This window comes from Ammodytes marinus (assembly GCF_949987685.1).
Source record: "Ammodytes marinus genome assembly, chromosome: 19".
NCBI classification, from domain to species: Eukaryota; Metazoa; Chordata; class Actinopteri; order Uranoscopiformes; family Ammodytidae; genus Ammodytes; species Ammodytes marinus.
This window is the reverse complement of record NC_137223.1, coordinates 4,121,149-4,143,977: the sequence shown is the minus strand read 5'-3', so window position 1 is coordinate 4,143,977 and position 22,829 is coordinate 4,121,149. Positions and strand designations below refer to the sequence as shown.

Here is a 22,829-nt window from a genome sequence, read left to right as displayed (position 1 = left end):
GTTAGAAGCAATCTATGCAATTTGCGTTTTAACTGTTTTTAAACTGTTTTAATAATTTATCCCTGCCTGGCGGTCCGCTCTGTGGCGTCGTTGTTGGCGTCTGTGTTTCGCTGCCTGGCGTCGGTACTCCTCCGGCCGATCCTAGCTCTGGCTGTGCCGATGGCGGATGTGTCGCGCCCTTTGTGCTTGGCGCCTCTGGCCTTGCCTCATGGGCTGGTTTCGGCTGTGGTTGCTCCTCGTGGCAGCGGTGCATTTGGCTATATACACACTGTCTATTCTCTATGGCCCCGGTCCTCCTCGAGACTAGTGCCGCACTGGGGCGTGCTCTCTGGGGGCGAGGTGCTGGGGGGCTGGCGCCAATTGTGTGTCGGTGGGGAACGGTAGTGTGCAAATTAATGTTAATTGTGTTCATATTGTTTAACATTTTTATTTATTTATTATTATTCTTCCGGACAATTACACACAATTTTCTCTTTGCATATTCACACATTACTTTGTGTTATCGTCCGAAAGAGAACCCAAAAGCTTATCAGGTCCCGCCCCCACTGCCATAAGATTCAGATACACAGCTACTGATACAGTTAAAAGTTTTTTTTTTTTTTTTTTTTTTAAGAAGATGCATTCCAATACACAGACAATTTTAGGTCTCCTTATTCATTGACAGTGTACACCGGACATGCTTTCCATTTTCCTCTCTGCCTGTGACAATGCAGATAGTGATATGGCGCCTTCCAAAGTTTGTTATAAGGTCCATTAGAGGCGGAAAAAATTATTCAAACTGCGAGAAAAACAAGCTTATATCAGCAGCATACAGGGCTATGTGATGGTCCATCTTAACAAGGTGTACGGGGGTAATTTTGGGGTTGTTTCTGATGCCAATAGCCAATGGCTCTATTCATAGGGCAAACAGCACTGGGCTCAGCCATTATGTAAACTAAAAAGGGGCGATCTCTCCAAGTTAGTAAGAATGGATGCAGTTGGATCGGCATGCACTGAAATTATGCTTGCTTCTACAGGTAAACACGACTGGTATAGCTTTGTGACTAAAAACGAAAAATTAAGGAAAACGCACCGATGTTATTTATTGAATATTTCCAACTGAAATCAAAGCATCGCAGTTTAAGTAAAAATCAAGTTCTCTAAAACAGGAGAAAATAAATAACGTGCATTTCCTGCAAGTTAAAAAAAAGTTTATTTAAGTTTTCCATGTGAAAATAACTTGAATCTCTGGTAAACAAACATTTAAATAGATAGAAATAAAATAAAATGGCACTAAATCACTGCTGATTTAAAAGTAAAAAAAGAAAAGAAAAGAAAAAGACGGGCCAAATCAAAATAATCCACGTGTGTAAATTTAAATTGATTACAGGGTCTGAATGTTGGTTTCGATTAATTGCCCAGCCCAAATTATATCAAGAGGGCAAAGAATGCATGTATTTGATAATACCTCAAACTTTAACATAGTAATGAGTAACCCAACCCACACCAGTTTTCCTTGATCCTCTGCCCTAGCTGTAATGTTCAATAGAAAAGGCTCCTGAGTCACTGGATCTCATGATGGTATTAAGTCGGAGTGACAGCTGTGAGCGGTATAAACCTTTGCTTCGGGTCAGCGGGCTGTCCGATACCTACAATATATGAAAGAGAGAGAGAAAAGAAAACAGTGATATTTCGCTCTTAAGATACAGTATAACACACAACCTTTCCACCTAAATCACCATGAATGAGTGTCTTTTTTTTGTGTGTGTGCGTTTTTCTTTAGTTGTTTTTCTGCATTCCTGCCAAAGTGTCTCAGGGGGCAGGGCAAATCTATTGATTGAGAGTATTTTCTTTAAAACATGTTTTTAAACTGCGCAGTTATGTTACACATGTTTTACATTGCACCTTTTGACCTGTAAGCATATACATGTAGACACTGGCTTTGCTGCTAAATGTAGAAATAAAATTATAGCTATGAGTTATCTTTACGGGACTCAGAGCGGAGAAAGTTGTCGCTGGTGATCTGGGAGGGGTGTGTAAAATAACGTGATTCTGCAGTGGGAGCATTGCTTGATAGAGGTAATTGGTCTACAGATCAAATACGCTACCAAAGACGTAAGGTAGCATTTGCTGATACGGTAGCATGATTTGATAGACTCTGCTATCAAGTCGCACTACGGTAGCAAAATCTGACAACAGAGCAAAAATTGGCAGAACACCGGCAAACAGCACAACCCACCCACAGCATGGTCTGCTGCAAAGTGGCACAAAGGGAGAGCCTAAAGTCTCAAGTTCTCCTGCTTAAATACTGCCCCTAGAAGCAGAACTAATTGAACACACCTGTGTTTGAGTGGCTCAGCACACCTGAGCTCACTCAATCAGTGGCAAACTAAGAGAAGGGCACACACGCACACCAAAAAAACACATGGCCATACGTAACATTGATAAAACCTTTTTTTGAAAACGAATGAGAGAGAAAAGACATTAAATAAGACAGAAAATAACATGGAGCCTCAAATCAATCACATCAAATTCCCTAAAAATAAACTATTAAGCTTGTGGCAAACAGGATTTTCATCATCATTGTTACACAACCATCAATCAAACACATGGGAATATACTCTCTAGTCACCCATAGTTTCTCTTGTGTTCAAACACACACACAAACTCAGTCGTGTGCTGGAACATAACAGTGCAAAAATATGACGATAGTGGAGGAAACAGGTGAGTGTGTTGTTTCGGCACTGATCGGCTATAATCACTACATTCACTTCAGATGTGTCGGCCAGACCACTGTGCACCATTCAAACACCGTGAAAAATGCAATAGCCAAAAGCATATTATTAACTTGAGGTGACACGTTAATCTGCAGTGACAATGTGTAAGTCTCTTGTTTGTCCATTCCGCATTTGATGCTGGTAGAACTCGCTGTGGTTGGGGCTTGGCAAGAGCACGGTGAGAAATACTACTCGCACTTGTCTACAGAACAACATCCCCAAATGGAAAAGCTTCATCCAATCATGACATGAAGTGTGATCAGTCAGTCAAACTTCAAACGTGACGTACTACACCAGGGGACGGCAACTATATGAGGCACCAAAATTTTCGTTCTTATTCGGTCTGGTTACTACCGTTCACGTAGGAAGACTAATCCTAATCAGATTTAAACAATCAATCAAACTTTATTTATATAGCACTTTTCATACAATCAAATGTAACAAAGTGCTTAATACAACCAACATTTAAAAATTGTAATAATAATAATCAATAAATTAAATAACTAATAAAAGTAGTTGTAAAAAATTAAATAAAAGCAGGTTACATATATAAATAAAATAGGCTATAAAATATATAAAATTATTAAATAAATAATGAAATAACTGAATAAAAAGTTGCTTAATTAAAAAGCCTGACTAAAAAGGTAAGTTTTTAGTTTGCCCTTAAAAATATCAACACTCTGCGGCCCTCAGGTTATCAGGCAGGGTGTTCCACAGACGAGGGGCGTAGTAAAGGCTGTTACATACTCCGCAAGAAGAAAGAACAAAGTTCTCAGTGACGTCATTTTCTTCTCTCAACTCTTGTTCAGCTGTTCTCGCAGCTTGTTCTCGACACATCACCCGGGCCGAACTTTCTTCTCGCAGCTTGTCCGAGAACTATTGTGTGATTGGTCAGTCTGAAGTCAATGAGGAAAGCGAAGTGAAATCAGCTGGCGCTACTGAGTCAATTACCATGGTAACAATGCGCCGCGGTGAGGAGTTCGGCAGTTGAGTTCTCGTGAAGTATGTAATGTCAGATCAGAAAGAACTTCTTTCAGCTCTGTCACCGAGAACTTTGTTCTTTCTTCTCGTGGAGTAATGTAACAGCCTTAAGAGAAGGATGCCTCACGTGAGTTTTGGAACAATTAAAAGACCACTGCCAGAAGACCTGAGGGTTCGAGAGGGTTCATATGATAAAAGCAAATCTGATAAATAACTAGGACTAAGACCATTAAGAGCTTTATAAACCAATAAAAGGATCTTAAAATCAATTCTGAAGGACACAGGTAGCCAATGCAGAGACTTTAAAATGGGAGTAATGTGTGCCCTCTTTCTGGTCCTCGTCAGCAACCGTGCAGCTGAGTTTTGGAGTAATTGTAGTTTAGCAATACTTTTCTTGGGAAGACCAGAAAGTAGGGCATTACAATAGTCAATTCTGCAGGTAATAAAAGAATGCATTAATGTCTCTGTGTTGGCTTGAGAGAGAAATGGGCTCACTCTGGCAATGTTCTTAAGATGATAAAAAGCTGTTTTTGTGATGTTTCTTATGGGTTGGACAAAGCTAAGATCCGAATCAAAAATAACACCCAGGTTTTTAACTTGTTGGCTGGGTTTAAGTGCCAGGGTTTGAAGTTTAGCGTTCATTTTTTCTCTCTGTGCTTCAGGACCAATAATTAAAACCTCAGTTTTGTCCTGGTTGAGCTGTAGAAAGTTCTCTGCCATCCATGACTTGATATCTAAAATACAATCAAAAAGAGCATCGATTGGCTCTGGGTCATCAGGGGACACGGCAATGTACAGTTGTGTATCATCAGCATAACGATGGAAATGTATGCCATGCCTCCTGATGACATCTCCAAGTGGCAACATATTAAAAAGAGTTAAACGAGAAATAAACTAATAAGAGATATCCTAACAATAAATAGGCTACGAGACAAAGATCTGTCTCGTAGCCTATTTATTGTTACGATATCTCTTATTAGTTTATTTCTCGTTTAACTTGCAAAAAATCCCATATCCATTTAAGCCAGATGCATTTTTAAAATCAGATTTTTCTGAGGATAGGAGTGGGAATAGAGATAATGATGCTCATCACGTGAGATGATGTTGCGATATGCGATCGCAGGGGTTTCCCCCTGGAAATAGGTCGTAAAAAGTCGGGTTGTTTAGTATTTGGGGTCTAATATCCGGCGTCCAGTAATAAACTGACCGTTACCAGAGCGATTATTCAGCTTCAGGGCTTGTGTCCAACTTTTCAGGTGGAAAACTTGCTGTGCTTTCGGAAGCGGTCGGGACATGCGTGTGTGCGCTGGGAGAGAGAACGATGCGACGAGAGGAAAAAGAGGCACGGGAAATGGCCAAAGAGCTCCACATCCCCAGCACTGAATTCAAAGCCTCGACTCATTATGTTGTGAGTCAACGTGTCAGAGGCACGAATCGGCACAGCGATCGACTTGGCTTTTTTGCTGTGGCAGTAGTAGTGAGGAGAGCTTGCCAACTGCTCTGTCCTTTTACGCACCAGTGCCACCACTGCCTCCGTAATGTTCAGATTTAATCATTTGCAAAGCCCTTATGATAGCCTAATAAGAATGAGAGGCTTTATTTTAATGTTGTCAATGCGCAGGTGGTGAGCATATTAACCTCTTCCGCCCGAGAGCCCCCGGTACCGGGGGCAGCTGCGCTTTTCACAACATACACTAATACGGGAATGCTAACCATGTAGCAACATGTCATAAAGCACACCCACTTAACGGAAAGAAGCTCGGCTAAAAGCTTATGATATCCATTTTGACCAAATCGAAACACAAGTCTGACACCAAGCAACTAAGTGAGTAGGTAGAAAAAAAGACGCTAACGGCTCATGTCCGAAAAATCGGCGCTAGCGATTATGCTACTTCATAATCATGCTAACGATACAAACATAGATAGTAGCCTATACAAACAGCAATCATATGAACACAGTGTTGCCTCCTTGTGATTGGCGGATAAGTGTTGTTGTGGTGTTTCTGGGGGACTGTACCTCGATCCTATTGGCTCTGACGGATCCACATTGACCAATGGATTGAATGAAGACGTCGCGAGTGACCGCCCCGCGAAAATTGACAGCTCCACAACAAAACACTAACAGCGGTTTTTGACTTTTGAGATAGTAGACACTTTTTTGGGTTTTCTTGACATTTTGCCACCACACAAATAATGGCAGACAGGAATAGAAACATTGTTTTCAGTTTCGGAGGTACTTGCAATACTTGAAAATGATAGCGGCGCCCGGCTTATTCCTGTGGACTCACCGTCGGAGGAGGAGGACCTACTGCGGCGAGAACTGGATCCGGACCACAGCAGCGATTCAGATTACCAAATTCCATCACCGCAAAGGTATGTAATCTCTGTTTTTTTATTGATTACTTATTGATTTGTTGTCAAATTACATCTACATTTATAAAACTGGATATGGATGGATGGATGGATTATTGATTACTTATTGATTTGGTGTCAAATTACCGATCTACATTTATAAAACTGGAGATGGATGGATGGATGGATGGATAGATAGATAGATTATTAGTAGACCTATCCTTAAATTAATTTAGTAAATAAATAGGCTACACACACTCAAACTCGTTCAGACTTGTTTGTTGAATTCCAAATTACAGGGCCTGTTGACCTCAACATAGTGTTTTCTGTTTGGAGTCACATTTTAGATGAGTGAATTAATATATTTGTTTTTCTTCCACAGTGATGATGATGATGATGAGCAAAGAGGTGCTTTTGCAACGGCATCTGCCCCACCCCCTCAGCCACAGCCAGGGCCATCATCAGCATGTAGGCCTACTCCCATCTCTCAGCCACTGCGAGGCCGCTCCACTCGACGTGTTTCAGCTCCCCTTCCTCAGCCATTGCCATCCTCATCCGACTCAGATTCACCTGAAGTAACACAACCTAAAAAAAGGAAATCGGCAAATCCAAAGCGTGCTCGAGTTGGGTCTGCTACTTCCAGAGGGAAGGAGGAAGAAATGAGCTGGCACAACAGAGCGGAGAAAGACAAAAGACCGGACCCACTCAGATTCATGCCAGCCAGGATCCCTGGCCCCACATTTGACACCAAGGCCTCATGGTCCCCCCTTTCACTCTTCCAGCTTTTTTTTAGCGCCACTGTAGTCCGTAGCATCATTGACAACACCAATGCCAACGCTGTCAAGAGATTACAGGCTGGAAAAAAGTTTATTTGGAGAGCTCTGACGGTGAGCGATTTTTATGTTTTCATGGCCATTATTATTTTCTCTGGCCTTGTGAATGTGCACCACCGAGCGGATTACTGGAGAAAGCAGTGGCCATATAACTTTGCCTTCCCCAGTGAAAAGATGCCCCGGGACCGCTTTGAAGCCATCTTGTGGTCGCTGCACCTGAGCAACCCAAGAGAGGATGAAGAGAATGAGCGCAAGAGGAACACGGCTGAATATGACAGACTCTTCAAAATCAAGCCCCTGTACACTGACATCGTGACTGCCTGCCAAGCAAATTTCCAGCCAAATAAGAACATCTCCATTGATGAAAGAATGGTGGCATCCAAGGCCCGCATCAGCATGAAGCAGTACATGAAAGACAAGCCGACAAAGTGGGGGTACAAACTGTTTGTACTTGCAGACTCCGCAATAGCGTATACCTGGAACTTTTTTGTGTACTGTGGTAAAAGTGCGTTCACAACAGGCCAGGGTCTGAGCTACTCTTCAGTGATGGACCTTCTGCCATTTCCTCTGCTCGGTGGGGGCTACACACTGTATGTAGATAATTTCTACACAAGCCCTGCCCTCTTTCTGGATTTGTCAAAAAAAGACATTGGCTGTTGTGGGACCATAAGGAAGAATCGAATTGGTTTTCCACAGGCTGAGGGTAATGACTTACCCAAAAAGGCTGAGAGGGGAGATCTGCGGTGGATAAGGAACGAAAAACTCCTGTTCGTGAAGTGGATGGACACCCGGGAAGTGAACATGTGCTCTACAGTGCATGAAGCCTTCAGTGGACGGACGGTGAAACGGCAAGTGAAAGAGGCTGGTGTGTGGCAGACCAAGGCCATACCTGTTCCAGACGCTGTAGCTGACTACAATCAGAACATGGGTGGTGTGGATCTGTCAGATGCTCTGATCGGGTACTACAGTGTCAGCCACAAGACCATGAAATGGTACAAAACGTTCTTTTATCACTTTGTGGACATTGCTGTGGTGAACAGTTTCCTTCTCCACAAGGAGCTGTTCAAGATAAGGAATGAGCCCACCATGACAACGCCACACACCCAAAAGACCTTTAGGGAGCAGCTTGCTGCAGAGATGGTGGAGTTTGCTGAAGGCTCAGCACCACCACCACCACCACCACCGCCACCACCACCACAACTCACCTGCATGCCAATGTATTATGGGAGCAATGCCACACAGTCCAGGAGGTACTGCAGGTTGTGCCAGGATGCTGGCTTGCCGAGGGTGAAGACACCGGTTTACTGCAGGCAATGCCAGGTCCCTCTTTGCTTCACATCTAAAAAGAACTGCTTCCAGCAATGGCATGACTTACATTAGTGTAAATATATTTGATGTTTGGAGTTCTTGCCAGTTTGTTTTAGTAGTGTAAATATAGCTGACATTCAGAGTTTTTTGCAGCGTGTTTTTACTTGTGTAGTTTAGTTTCATTGTTACTGTTATAACAATTGTATTGTTCTTTTTGTTCTAATTTGTATATATAAAGATGTATATTTAGATATGTATTATTAGTATTACTATTATTATTGTATTATAAATGTAATAATATGTGTATTATTAGTATTACTGTTATTATTTTATTATATATTATTATTATTATTATTATTATTATTAAATCTGCTCCAGTTGGAGATAAACCTTAGTTACTTTGTATGGTGTTCTTTGAATGGGAAAATGTATATTAGGTGTGGTTTATTTTTCAAAACAAAGCCAAAACAGTTTTTAGAACAGTATTCAAATGGGTGTGCCCAAATGGCTAATTTCCGCCTGAAAGATTTCTCTACTAAAACCTCTCTAACTTTGCTCTGCTTTACTTTATTAGCATCAATCTTGGCACAGGTAATGTTCAGATTGCATGCTATTATTTACTGGAGGATTTGGGCTGCAACTGCATGATTCAAAGGGGATATTCACTCACTAAAGTGTACAGTTCTGTTAGGCGGAAATGAAATATTTCATTTATGCTGTGTTCCATCTTCATTTACTCTGACCCAGTAACATCTAGACTAATGCTTACACCTTTACAGCAATCTCACAAGTGTTACCTTTATTATGATACCAAGATTATTCATATAGACCATGTAGTTGCAGAGATATACTCTATTCATTATGGGCATGTCATTTTCGAACGGAATCCTGAGCCAGAGGCCTAGGGTTTAAGAGGTTAACTGTGTCGGCTGTAGACTGAAACTAACGGAGCGAGGCGGTTGTTTCACTTTACAGTTAGTCGCGTAGTCAGTTTGGAGACATGTCTCTGTGTATCCAGGCTCGGGACATGCAATAGGAATCCCCGGTGATCATTTAGTCTCAAACCACATAGTTTTTCTGCACGGCGGCTTGCGAGGTCTCACTGTGAACGTTACCATCACACTTTAACCGGTAGAAGCAATGCTTCGCTCAGACGGGGCTTTGAGTGTAGGCTCAGGCGCAAAGAGACAGTCTGTATCTCTTGCGCGGCACCAGAGAGATGGTATACAATTGTTTTTATAGTCTTTTAGAATCGCGTGTCGTGTGAAAACAAAACTCCAAGCCAAAATTCGGGAATTCCAATGTATGTTAGAATGGAGATGCGTGTGAAAACGGCTTGTCATGCAACATTCGAATCAGTATTATTCAAGTGGTCGACCAACTGACATGACAGTAGCTTAGCGGGGGGTTGTCAGCTATTCCTAAAACCTTTCATATACATATTAAAATTAATTTTACTCCCCAAATAACATAGTTACAAGGATTTAGTGGATTTGGGTTGCCAGGGCCTTTAAGGACATGCATCCTAGATTGCCATAGTCATCAATGGGTTAAGGTTTGCCATACCCCATAATTACCATAATTTTGATTGACATATGGTCGAATCCAGTTCATATTACATTTTGTCCAGTGATCTTAAGAACGGTGTGCCTTACCTCTTCAAATTTCTTGGCCTTGTACTGCTCTGCTCCTTTCAGGAAGTTCAGCAGAATGATGTCACACAGCACTGTGCCCTACATGATAATAATTCAAATCATTAAACCATAATGTTAAGAGAGTAACAGCTTCCAAATGACTTTATTATACAAAGTTCCAAACAAAGTATGTTTAGTTTCAGCGATATATTAAATATAAATTTAAATGCAGGGTCTGTAGTATTATCCAATATACACTTTTTTAAATGTTGTTTTAAATTGTCTTTACATTCAGACAGCAATGAATAGCTAACGCGCTCTGAATAAGGTCAGAAAAAAGGTCTGTCATCTGAGGCTGCTGTAATCCTGTAAAAATGCCCACCAATCAGTGCCTCCCAGTCCACAGAATGAAATTCCTCATTCCTTCCTGCATGTACCCTTGCCATATTGAGCCTGAACAAAGCCGTTTTATTGAGTCTACTGGAAGAGAAAACTTTACCACTGCAGTGGTCTGTTACTTTTAAATGTAAATGTAACTTTAAATTTATCACAAAAGTTTGAGCTCCATCAGTCCACCATAAAGGCAAATCATCAAAGGTGCCTGAAAATCTTCCTAGAAGTGGACTTCTTTCAAAAAATATCCACAAGAAAACTGATAATTCAGGTAAAAGCCAACATTACACCTAGTCATTTGCAGACCTCTCTTGTACAGACACGCTGGCAACTCCATTAATTCTGTGGTTTAGACAGAGCCCTGAGGAGATGCTACTTTCACATCTTGCTAGTTTTCTCCACCATTAGCGACCCTGCCTTTAGGTAATGTATTTAAGTTCAACAAAGATCAAATTGTATTTAAGACAAAACCCTAAAACCTGAGATAAAAGGGTAATTGAGCACCTCTGAGAAACAAAGAAAAAACTAAATTAAAAATGTCAGGCAGATAATTAACTTTTAGACTGGTTGTGTTTACAGGTGAAACTCATATTAGTAGAATATCACGGAAAATGAATTGGAATTGAGGCAAGACATGTAGCGCCACTAGGTGTTCTTTTTGTTTTCTGTCCGCTTGTATATCATTACGCGGAGCATTATTTCTTGCCCTGTGAATATAATGGCTATCTACGGTGGCGCTGAGCATTCACCAAATATAAAAAATACGAGATCTTTTCTCGTAATTACGAGATCCCGAGTGTGCTAACGGCTACATTAGCTGTGAATTTTTAATTTTTTTGGTGAATGCTCAGCGCCACCGTAGCTATCTGTCTGCGGAGTAGTAATGTATTATGAAACGTTTAGTTTAGTTAGGTTACTTCCTCTGTTGTGTACGGCTGAGGACAGCCGTATTATAAACAGGGGGGAATATGTAACAGTCAGTTTTATAACATGTAGCGCCACTATGTGTCGCCTCCTTTTGTTTTCTGTCCGCTTGTATATCATTACGCTGAGCATTATTTCTTGCCCTGTGAATATAATGGCTAACTTTCTATGGAGTAGTAATGTATTGTGAAACGTTAAGTTTAGTTTGGTTGCTTCTTCTGCTGTGTGCGGCTGAGGACAGCTGTATTATAAACGGGGGAATATGTAACAGTCGGTTTTACAACATGTAGCACCACTAGGTGGCGCCTCTCTTTGTTTGCTGTGGAATGTAATGTTGAACATGAAGAAGAAGTGCATGTGCTTCTCCGCTCTGCTAAAAGTAACTATGCAGCCTACGAGTGAAGTCTCCGTTTTATATTCTTTATTTTGTAAGGAGTTGGTGTAGGCAGGAATCTCGGACTATGTTCCTGAACGCGTGTATGCTTAATTGATATAGTGCCGTAGAGACCTGGCTTGATATGGTCAATGTGTAATAAAAGTACTGTGAGAAGAATCTGACAAGTTGCCTACCGAGACTTCATGCTAACCGAAGCTGTTGCTATCAGACCATAACCATATCCTGCACCATTCACCATTACAATATGGATGATTATACTTTGTAGAGGGCTGACATTTCTGTATTTAAAATCCCTTTTTATTGATTTCATGCGATATTCAACTTTTCTGGTTTTCATTAGCTGTAAGCCATAATAATCAAAATGATTAAAAAAAATAAAGGCTTGAGATATCTCACTTTGCATATAATGAGTCTATACTATATTATTTTCACCTTTTAACAGCGGTGACTCGCCCATAGAGGGCGATAGGGCGACACCCTCCTTGAGCCATACCAGCAAAAAACAAAAATATAATAATGATGAGAATTTTTTATTTTTTTTTGTATTTCTAATCATACTTTATTATTTCAATACAGTTTTTACCTGCATCTAAGTATAAATATCATTGTACAATCAGCGTCTGTGCTCTGTACCGTCACTCCGGGGCGATTTCGGGCTGGTTGAAAATCGCCCTGAGCGCTCTCATAGACTTCAATGTAAAACTTTTTTTTTTCAAACTGCAGGCTTCGCAATGCAATCTCTATGGGTTCCGGGGGTGCTCGCCCTAACGTGTTGTCGTCATACGTACAGTAAACAATGAACCAATTACAGTGACTGATACAGTCACATGTCCGGTCTGCTGCCCAAAGCGGTCAGATTCAAGACCAACATAACTAATATCAACTCAGGGTAGGCTGGCAAGCTACTTGATCATGTCATTAAAAGGACTAGGTCCTTTCCAGAAAAAATTTAACCATCAAGCAAGTATCTACCAAGATGGATTGGGGGATCGTATAAACGCGGATTTTCACGGGGCTCGTTTGAACGGCTAACAAGGCTAGCAGGATGCTAAGGCGCTAACGCTCTGTTCTGCTGCCGCTGCATGATGATTATGAACTGTATACTGGCTTTTTATCCATCTTGATGGCAGCACAGACACCGCATGGAAAACTTCGGGTGTCACCCCTATGCATCATCTCTCAGAAAAGGTAAAACAAACATTAAACATCAATCTGCATATGGACGAGCCTGCGGCGTTCAACAGCTGATCCATAGACTGTTAGCTGCTGTCCGTCCGCGGCATAAACCCGCCTACCAAGTAACGGTGCTGTAGACAGCATGGACATATAAAGAAAGGTAGACGGTAGTAATGCAAACCAATGTGATGATTGCACATATGCTATGCCAGCATCCATTTTTGTTGAATCAGAACACAACTGTCAAGTCAATCAGATTATTGTGATTAATTGTAGAGCAGGTCTCTCTTCACTTTTAAAGGAAGCCTATCTGAGGAGCACACTGGTAGATGACAAGTTATCTGTGATGGCCACAGCCGGATAATTAAATCATTTTAGAGCTAAATACATTTTATTCAAAAAATTAACTAACTTAATGTCCAAAAATACTGTACAGTACAATGCTTGTCTAATGGTGCCAGAGTGGTTATGCCAGATGAACAGGAAAAACAAACTGTTAAATGCAATATGACATTGTCATATGAGCTATCTGATTTAGGTTCATTTTGGGTAATTTTACCCATCATGGCAACAATTAACCCCCCCCCCCCCCCCCCCCCCGAGATTATTGTCAGGAGCCGCCACTGCCTTTTAAGTTGAATTACTGAAATAAATGAACTTTTGCACGATATACAAATTTTTCAAGTTTAACCTGTAGTAAAATGTATCAGTAAAACTCACCACGCCCACTGATGTAAAGGCTGCCACCATGTTGATGAGTGTAGGGATCATGTTGAATTTCCCTGCCTATATGAAGGAAGAACGGTGGTTCATATCAGCAGGTTTCAGTCTCATGGGGATCACTAGCACTTTATACATAAAGTGCTGTTCATTTAAATAAATTGTATCTAGTTCTGCTAGTTTATTTAAATAATAAGGTAGCTCAATGTACTTTGCGCACACATTTTCTTTGATTTAATTGAGCCAACTGACTACTTAACTTTTTTTAATTTGTTTAAAAAAAATATGTATTTCTTTCCTTTTTTACTGTTTATTAGTTTTATTTTGTTTGTATTATTTTTAACATGTTCAATAAAGACTTTTAAAAAAAATCACTGAGAGAGATAGTGTGGAAATGGGAAGTGAGAGGGGGATGACATGCCGGACTGGCCGGATTTGAACCCACAACCACTGCTACAAGGCCTTTGACAATATGGTACGCGCTGTACCCACTACGCCACCAGAGAGCCCTACATGGTACAATTTCCTACCTACTTTATTGTTTTGTAATTGTTTTCCTGTATATGTTTACTTGGAAGTTGGTCTTTCCTGTAAATGAAACCTTGCTCTCAGGAGCTCTCCAGCATAAATTTATTAATTAAATTAGATATATATATTTAAAAAAAAAAGCTTTAAGTCACGAGTCTTTTCATATTATTTATTTCTGAATGGACATGTCTACACTTTATTGAGAAAGAGTGACCACTATATATCACAGTATATATACTCACATTTCCATTTACCAGAACATCAAACCTGATGGCATAGGCTTTGACCAGAGTGCGATAGTCCGTCCCATTCTCCATCTTATAGTATTTGGCAAACCTGTACGAAGAAATATATATTATTTAAAACATATTGATATGTTTGTACATGACTTGTGTAAAAAAGGAAGTTTGATTATATTGTTGGTAGAGGAAAGGGCATGTTGTCACTAAAATAATTAGAAATGATCCCCTGGGGACCATGCAGGGTCCAACACAACACATGGCAACAGTAAAATGAGTTGATTAGCAAGTCACTGGCCTTCCCGGGCCACACAGCCAATCAGTTTGTGCGATTTGTAGAGTACGTTGGGATAAAAATACAGCTTTTATGAGTATGTGTGATGTATCAATATTGCATATGAACTAAAACAAATCAACCAAATATAAAGAGAACTTCAATATTACATACATAGTACATAGCCTATAGGCCTAATTAATCACCAACATTATGGAAAAAGTAAATTTTTTGGCTGCTGGGTCTGTGTAAATATGCAAGGGGACACATTTTTTTTTTTATGTTGAATAGCCACAATCTGGCCAAAAGTAAATGTTTCTTTATTCGAGTTGTATGGATGCTACACAAGAGTCCAACCATTTAGCTAAATACCTGAAATTGTAGCCCGGTGAGACAGAATTCTTCTGTGACATGGCATCCAGTCGAGTGAATGAGTATGAGGGGTTACACTGGTCATCTGACTTGTCCAGATCACATATCCACCCGATCTTTATTCCAATCACTCCTCCCTTTTCCAAATGAGAGATGTAAATCAATACACACATAAAACACACAGCTATGAAAGGAAAATGTTAAAAGTCATTGTAATGGTCAGTACTGACTTGCAATGTCTTCAAAAAGACGTGACTCGAACTTGCACCAAACCCCTTCTCTTAAAACACGTCTCTTGACTCTACCTTGTCTGCCAGTTTAGTGAAGTTCTGCTGTGCATAGCGGACCACATCTCCCACTCTGAAGATGGGGCAGTAGGTGTTGTTGACATTGTCAAAGTTGCATTTTTTGATGTAACTGTCAGTGATGGTTGGAAGGAAGTTCCCTCTGCACACATACAGACAAATCAACATGTCAACATGCCACACTTCATTATCAGTGTCAACAGTATCATAATCAACATCATATTCAAAATTCAGATTGTCATACTTGGTGTAGTCGAAGGTCGGGAAGCGGATGCTGTTCTTAATAAATATGGTAAAATTTTCCACTTCCATCATTGGCGTTCTGAAAGAGAGCAGAAAGAACTCAGAAGAAGAGAGAAACACCTGAACGTATGAACAGCATTGTATTTTAAATATGTTTCATCTTTAAAAAGTCAGCATATAATTGCCTTTGCTTTATGGCATGAAAAGGTTTACATTTCTGCCAATGGACACAATTCTGTTTACCTACACTGTATTGTGGTGAATGCTGAAATGAACTACATATGCTAGCAGCATATCTTCAGTGTGGGAGTTATACACGGTGAAAGAAGAGTAAAGTGGGTAGGGAGATCGCCTCTGGAGTGCAGGGACGGAGGTTCGATCCCCCGTCTCACCGCCACATGTCGAAGTGTCCCTGAGCAAGACACTGAACCCCAAATTGCTTCCGATGGTTCAGAGAGCGCCTTGCATGACAGCTACTGCCATCGGTGTATGAGTGTGTGTATGAATGGGTGAATGTGGTAAGATATGTAAAGCGCTTTGGGGCTGAGAAAATCGTCTAGAAGGCGCTATATAAGTCAAGTCCATTTACCATTTAAAGAAAGCTTGCAATATACATAGTGGTTCTTTTGTCTTTTGTTTGTGGTTTAACTTTTTCAGTTGAGTGTTTGTGTTCCTTAAAAAAACAGTAAAAAAAAATTGCAATACTTTTAACAGTGGGCTCACACCGAACAGTCGTTCATTTTCGATGTATGCCCATCTCAGGCCGGGCAGAGAATCTAACCTCTGATTGGGATCAGCCAGGAAAAATGGTACAACCCTAATATTTTGACTTTGCTACCAGGATAACGCATCAACATTTCAGGTCATTGTTCAACAGTAGCATAACAGTGCAGAACAAACAAAAAAAAGCCTTGAAATAGTTGCATCATATGCACAGCATTGTCTTACGTCTTAATGGTGTCGATCTCGGCAGGACACCATCCTTTTATCTCACACATCTTAACAGTGGCGTTGAAATGAACACATTTTCCTGTAAGAATTCCTTAACAGGGAAAGAAAAGTTTTTTTTAAATAAATGTTAGGATTAGAGATAAATAGTATTTCTATTAGAGCGATGATCCCCTCTATACTAGAACTGCATGACTGTGTTTCGAAAAGCCATACTAACATCCTACTCATACTAATTTTGACGTCAATATGAGTATGTTATAGTTGTGTAGGCGTGAAATGCCCGGATGAGTACCTACTTCGGGTAAGATTTTGTGTATGGATCGATAGGTTATTTTTCCTGCTCAACCGTCCCACAATACATTGCGTCTTTTCAAACGACACAGAAGTAATTTTTTTTTAAATAATGTATTGCTTCTGTATACTTCAGTGTAAACAGTCCGACGAACCTCGCATACACAATCGATTGTTAAGTAGTAATATTTACATGTTGAGTATGTAGGAGGGAGGACGTTTGTAGGCCGTTTCGAACACAGCCCAAGTGTGTGTTAGAGATGTAGGAGGGGTGAGCGAAAAAAGTCATTTCGATTGCCATGTGTGTGACTGCTTGCATTTGTTAATTGACAAAAATAAAGACTTAACTCAATTCAGTGTCTTGTGTATTTGAACTGTGATCTTTGTTAGAAAATTATAATTTGTCACCTCAACAAAGATATAATGTTTGTTGCTCTCAAGACCAGTCCCAACTCATGGACAGTGTTTTGGCAATGTCTGGAGGCAGAGAATGTAGGGGCGTGCATAGCAATAAAGAGACAGAAGATCTCACCGTAACTTCCTGGCTTGTTGAGGTGCCTTGTGCAGTTGCTGTCCTGAGTACAAGTATACTTCTTCTCACTCTGGGTAACACACACACACACACACACACACACACCATAGCTGTATTAATAATTATATTTTATTAACAGTAGATCGTATAAGGGGAGAATGGGGTAAAGTGAGACACTTTCTACATTTGCTCCCATCTAAGCGAGCTAAAATGATTTATCAGTCAAATGTACACATTTCTCATTAATTCAGGATGTAAACTGTAAAATGTACAATGACGCTAAAGCCAAGATGAAATCCCATGCAGACTTTTGTCGTGACTCCGGGTGACACTGTGCTTGTTGGTCAGCCGAAGCGCAACAGGCTCACCACCACACCATACAACAGCAAGCCTTTCACTGTAACAGTGGCAAGGAATGTATAGCGTTTGGATATTTTAATCATTCATTTCATCAACTATGTATTATCATTTGGGTTATTTGTTCATGCCTAAAATGCGAGGGAAAAAAAACTAGTGAAGTACATTTAAGATTGATTTGCCAATTTAAGATTGATTTGTCAGTTGGTAGGGCGTCCCCCCCCTGGGCCTCGGCCAGCAGCGGACCCGGGTTCGATTCCAGCCCACGGTCGTTCTCTGCATGTCACTCCCCTCTCTGCCCCATTTCAACTCTGTCTCTACACTATTAATAAAGCATAAAAATGCCAAAAAATAAAAATATTGATTTGCCATGTTTTTGTGTGGTATGTAAGAGTAAGCCCAGTGTCAGAATGATTGTGCTGGCAGTTGGTTGAAAAAAGAAGGCGGAATGTGATGTTCACAATAAGAGTATGCCCCCTGCTGGCATTGCAGGATAACTGTTATGTACTTTGGTAAACAGTAAGTAAAAAGAAGATGTAACGATGCCTGTACGAGCCTCTGTGAATAAATCCACGTCGTTGTGGAAGCTAAAGGTTGGTTGTCATGAATACAACCCAGAAACATCAAAATACTTGGACATTTTAACGCTAACATTACCCTGAAGTTGTTACTTGGTTCAGTGTTGCCAACTCTTCAGTAAGGAAAGTAGCTATTGGCTGTCCAAAAAGTCGCTAGAAGTCGCCAGATGACGTCATCACCTAATTTGCATATTTGTAGACAGGGGTTTTATACAGTAATATTTGAATAGATGAGGTTCTAGTGTTATGAACGTGACAATCGCATAAACAACCAACGTGGTAATGTTAAGTCTAGCAGTAATCATACATGCTCATGGTTTAAAAAAGCACTGCATAACATTTTGAATTGCACTACTCGTAGACTGTAGAAGAGGTGGGAAAAGCTGCTAACTGCTAATAATGATGCTAACGGAACACAAGCGGAGAGGTGTATCTCCTGCTCTGACCGCAGCTGGGAGGGGCTGCTGCTCGAGGACCGGGCCGTCTGTCAATGCTCTGTGACGGGGGACGGGCCGGGAGGCTCCCGCTGCTCGTTGAGAAGCGTTAAAAGTGATATTTGCTTCGGCGAAAAAGTCACCAATAACTCCAGAAAAGAAGCTAGATTTGTCGCTTGTCGCTTTTTTGAAAAAAAGTCGCCAAAGGGGTCTGAAAAGTCGCTAAATCTAGCGACAAAATCGCTAAGTTGGCAACACTGACTTGGTTTAAACTGGATGTTTTACCTGCCAGGGTCTCCTACTGTTATATAGAAGGATCAACAAGATATATTCTACCAGAGGACTTAGCAGTTCTGGCTGTCAGTCGGCCATATTAGTTTTGAGTAATTTGTGCTGCACTGAGAATGGCTGGCCAGTGGATTGCAGTGTATGGGATGACTCTTCAATCGACGTAAGTGCAACTATAGTCAAGACACAGGCAAAGAGCTTTTGAATAGCTGTGGTGGACATCATGCATGAAAGGGTTATTAATGGTAGAATAATTGTTGTTATGATAGTAAAAGTAGCTGACCTCAGGACAGTATCCTTGGACTTGGTTCTCTGTAGTGATCATTTTGGTGATTATGCAGAACACTGAAGCTCCCTGTGGAAAAAAATATACAGCAAACCAACATCACTGTATCGTACTTTCTGTCATCAGTCCACCCATCCATTTATCCATCCATCCATACCTGTGTAGGAGTGACATAGTCTGCAACATCCATGACCTTGTCATTGTAGATTCCAAATCCTTTGACCTTAGTCATCACTGAGGATTCAATTGCTGTGTCTCTCACCTGGTAGGCCTTCTCATTGACAAACACCCACCTGAAGCACACACATAAACAAATAACATATCATTTAAAAACTAGCTATACTTAAAATGTAGGGCATGTTTAATATAGTTGGGTCTGACAGAAACGTACACACTTTCTTTATAGCCAATAAAAAGAAAAGTATTGTGTATTAAAGCTCACATATTATGCACTTTGCTGTCAATTTTATATGGTGTAAGTAATCCCTAATACTTATTTTTTTAGATGTTTGCTGAAAAACCCATTCAGCCTCTATACCCTGATTGTCCTCTGGTCTCAGGATGACCTATATTTGTGCGATCTGGCTGGCCCCTCCCACCTCTCTGCCGGGCTTTCTTTATATGTCCATGGGGCTCTCCCACCGTCTCTGCCGTGCTCTTTACGATATTATCGTAAAGACTCATTTATGCTCTACGTTAGATACGCATACGGATACGGACGGAGCCTTCTGTCCGTATTCTGCGTACATTACGTCCGTATTTCTGCACGTATCCTGCAAGCTTGCGGATGCGGACCAAACGGACAGAACGGAGCATTACTACCGAAGATCACGGGGGGCGCATAACCAACAGTTCACTTTCACTTACTGTACATTTGTTTCCAAACACAAACGAAAGACATAACACTTTAGAAAAGGTCTTAACTTTTGAGGAGAGGTTTGTGTGAGTTGGTACGAAATTACATACACATTTATATATCTATGAAGTTACACGGCCGGGACACAGGGACAGACAACTACAAATGAGCAGCATGAGCGGGGATCGCACGGGGAAGAATGTCAGCTAGACGGCAGCAATAGAGAAGTACCGGAGGTCCGTGCGAGACTAGTTTGTTTGACATGTCGTGATTGATGTCCTCAGTCTATAATACAGCCTCCAGTTTAGCCTCTTCCATTGCTACGGTAGTATATCGCTAAAGCTGTTTCTTCCATGGACCTATTATAAAATATGTATTCCAGTTAATTCACTGTTTGACTCTTCTTCTTCCTATTTGAGTAACTTTTTACTCTGAGCGGCGCTGCTGCCCACTAATGGTTGATTTGCTTAATGTCCATTCCAACATAAAGGACGCATGGAAGTATGAGGGCAGTGACGGATATGACGTTGTAAACGTACGTCTCTATTTACGCACGGAATTGGAGCATAAATGAGGCTCATTTATTTATTTGTATGTCTTTCAGTCAACTCTCTGATAAATACTTTGTTATCTCCAGGTAAGAGATTCTGTAAAGGACACTACGCTCCTTGTCAGTCAAATGTCTCATGTGTATGGATTACACAACAGAATGGGGCTTCTCTAAGGACTGTCTATAGTTTAAAGAACATGACAACACGGTACAAGTCATACAAAGAAAACATGGGAAAAATAACTCAATGTTGAGATCACGGATGATGACTGGTCTAATGCCTGGAAGAATGCTAAAACCTTGAGCATCTGCAATAGAATTAAAGCAATTCCACAGAGCACATATCTCCCCTCCGCAGCGTAATACGTTCAATGCTGATCTGTCTCCCATTAGTCTAAAGTGCAAGACAGAAACAGGCACTCTCACTGGTATTGCATTAAGATAGCGAATTTCTGGCAGACTGTATCAACAGAAATTGATACAATCTTGTCCACTGATTTAGATATTAGATATATATAGATATAGAGGTAGGCCTATGCTACTTTGAAATTCGGATGCACAAACTATTGATAGAAACCAAGCAACGCTATATGACATGTTGACATTCTGTGCACGTAGGTGTATTCTTTCAAATTGGATATCTGAGATGGCCCCATCCAAAACTCATTGGCATAACACAATTTTAAAATATGTGTCTTTGGACTATTTAACTTGCTTGGTACACTCTTAGGACCAGGCGCACAGTAGAGTCAGTGAGCGTTTTCTCTCATACATGGGGATGGACATTTTGGTTATTATCTCTAGGGGCTACATCTGAGCCCCGTTTTGCTATACCTTTTTGTTTCTTATTTTGTGCCTGCGTCCTGTTAGTGTAGATATTTGTGAGCCAAGTGTTTTTGTTTTGTTTTGTTCTGTATCCAATTTTAGTTTTGTCTGTGTATGCATTGTGTTGTTTAAATTTGATAGTGTCGATAATGTTAAAAAAAATTCAAATAAATATATTGTGATAAAAAAAAACAATGTGTCCTGGGCACCGATAATTTTTTATGGATTCCTACCAGCACTTGAATGTGTGGCATATGATCTGGTTAGTAGTGAAATCCCGGAGATATTTTTTTACAGTGTCAATAAAGAGGAATACATGTAATGGAATAGGGTGCATAATATTATTTTCAAAACTTGGGAAATCGTGTAAAAACTGCCGTAATAACACCTATCATTTACTCACTTCACCAATATATACTTAATAATATAACAGTGCTTAGAGACAAAAAAAACAACAACAACTATGTAATCTTAAATTAGTCTTATGAAGTCTCATCACCATGGAATTATTTGCTTTTCAATTTGATAATGATAGTCAATTTGGTCTGTGCAATAAAACAATCAATACATTGAATTATACATATGTCTTCTGAATATACATTTCAGCTGCTATTGTAACATTAAAACAAGTATCAAAATTGTATAATCTTTCAAACCTGACAGAAGGAAGAAGAATACTCACCCAATGAAGTAAGTGATGATGAGGAGTTGGACAACACGGTTGATAATGCCGATGGTCCAGCTTTTCACTACAACTGACTTAGTGGTTTCATAGGTGAAGAAGTCTGTTATAAAGGTCCACATTCTAGCAGTATGTGTGTGTGTGAGTAAATACAATACAAACCTATTGTTTGTGTATTTTCTGTATGTGATATGAGTAAATTAAATATTTAAATATTATCAAGACAGTTCCAAAATGGGTGGATAAAGGATACAAAGGCTAAAACTGAAAAAAATTGTCTGTGAGATTTAGATATTTCGGTCCGCAAATGTGCCCAACTTTCAGATCCAATGTGGAATGCAGTGTCCAGGTATCCAAGAGCTGTATCTCTGCTTCCTCCTCTGTAGAGATGTCTTTAAAACCAAGTTAAGAAATCCCTGTTGCTCAGTTACACCACTCCTCAGCTGATGCTCTCTTCCTGTAACTTTAGACTTCATGATCAACTTGTCTACAACTAAATAGATTTTCTTGTCTCTCTCTCCATCCCTATCGCACTTAACCATTTTGCCCGTCTCGTTTTTCTTTCCTCTGTCTCTTGTACAATTCTGATTCTCTGGTTTCCTGCTCAATTATATAAATGATGCCAATAAGTCCCCCTCCCCCATAGGATACTGCTAAGAGCACAATGGAAATTCATTCATTAAATGGAAAATGCATTATTGTAATCATTATCTGCGGTATTGAAAAGGAATGTGGTTTTATGTTTTATTTGGGATATTTGATTT

The 22,829-nt window shown here is 40.3% G+C and overlaps 1 protein-coding gene across 1 annotated transcript; it reads right to left on the bottom strand.

Moving 5' to 3' along the window:
* Nucleotides 1–1,508: 1,508 nt before the first annotated feature.
* Nucleotides 1,509–22,187, bottom strand: LOC307265781 (P2X purinoceptor 3-like; the record flags this gene model as incomplete). The annotated part of the gene is made up of 12 exons (XM_080047584.1): nt 1,509–1,628; nt 9,886–9,963; nt 13,475–13,540; nt 14,245–14,338; nt 14,888–15,024; nt 15,193–15,334; nt 15,437–15,514; nt 16,384–16,477; nt 17,210–17,279; nt 19,150–19,221; nt 19,310–19,445; nt 22,066–22,187. The coding sequence occupies 12 exons, from the start codon at nt 22,185–22,187 to the stop codon at nt 1,509–1,511; spliced, it is 1,209 nt and encodes a 402-aa protein (XP_079903710.1).
* Between the last annotated feature and the right edge of the window lie 642 nt (nt 22,188–22,829).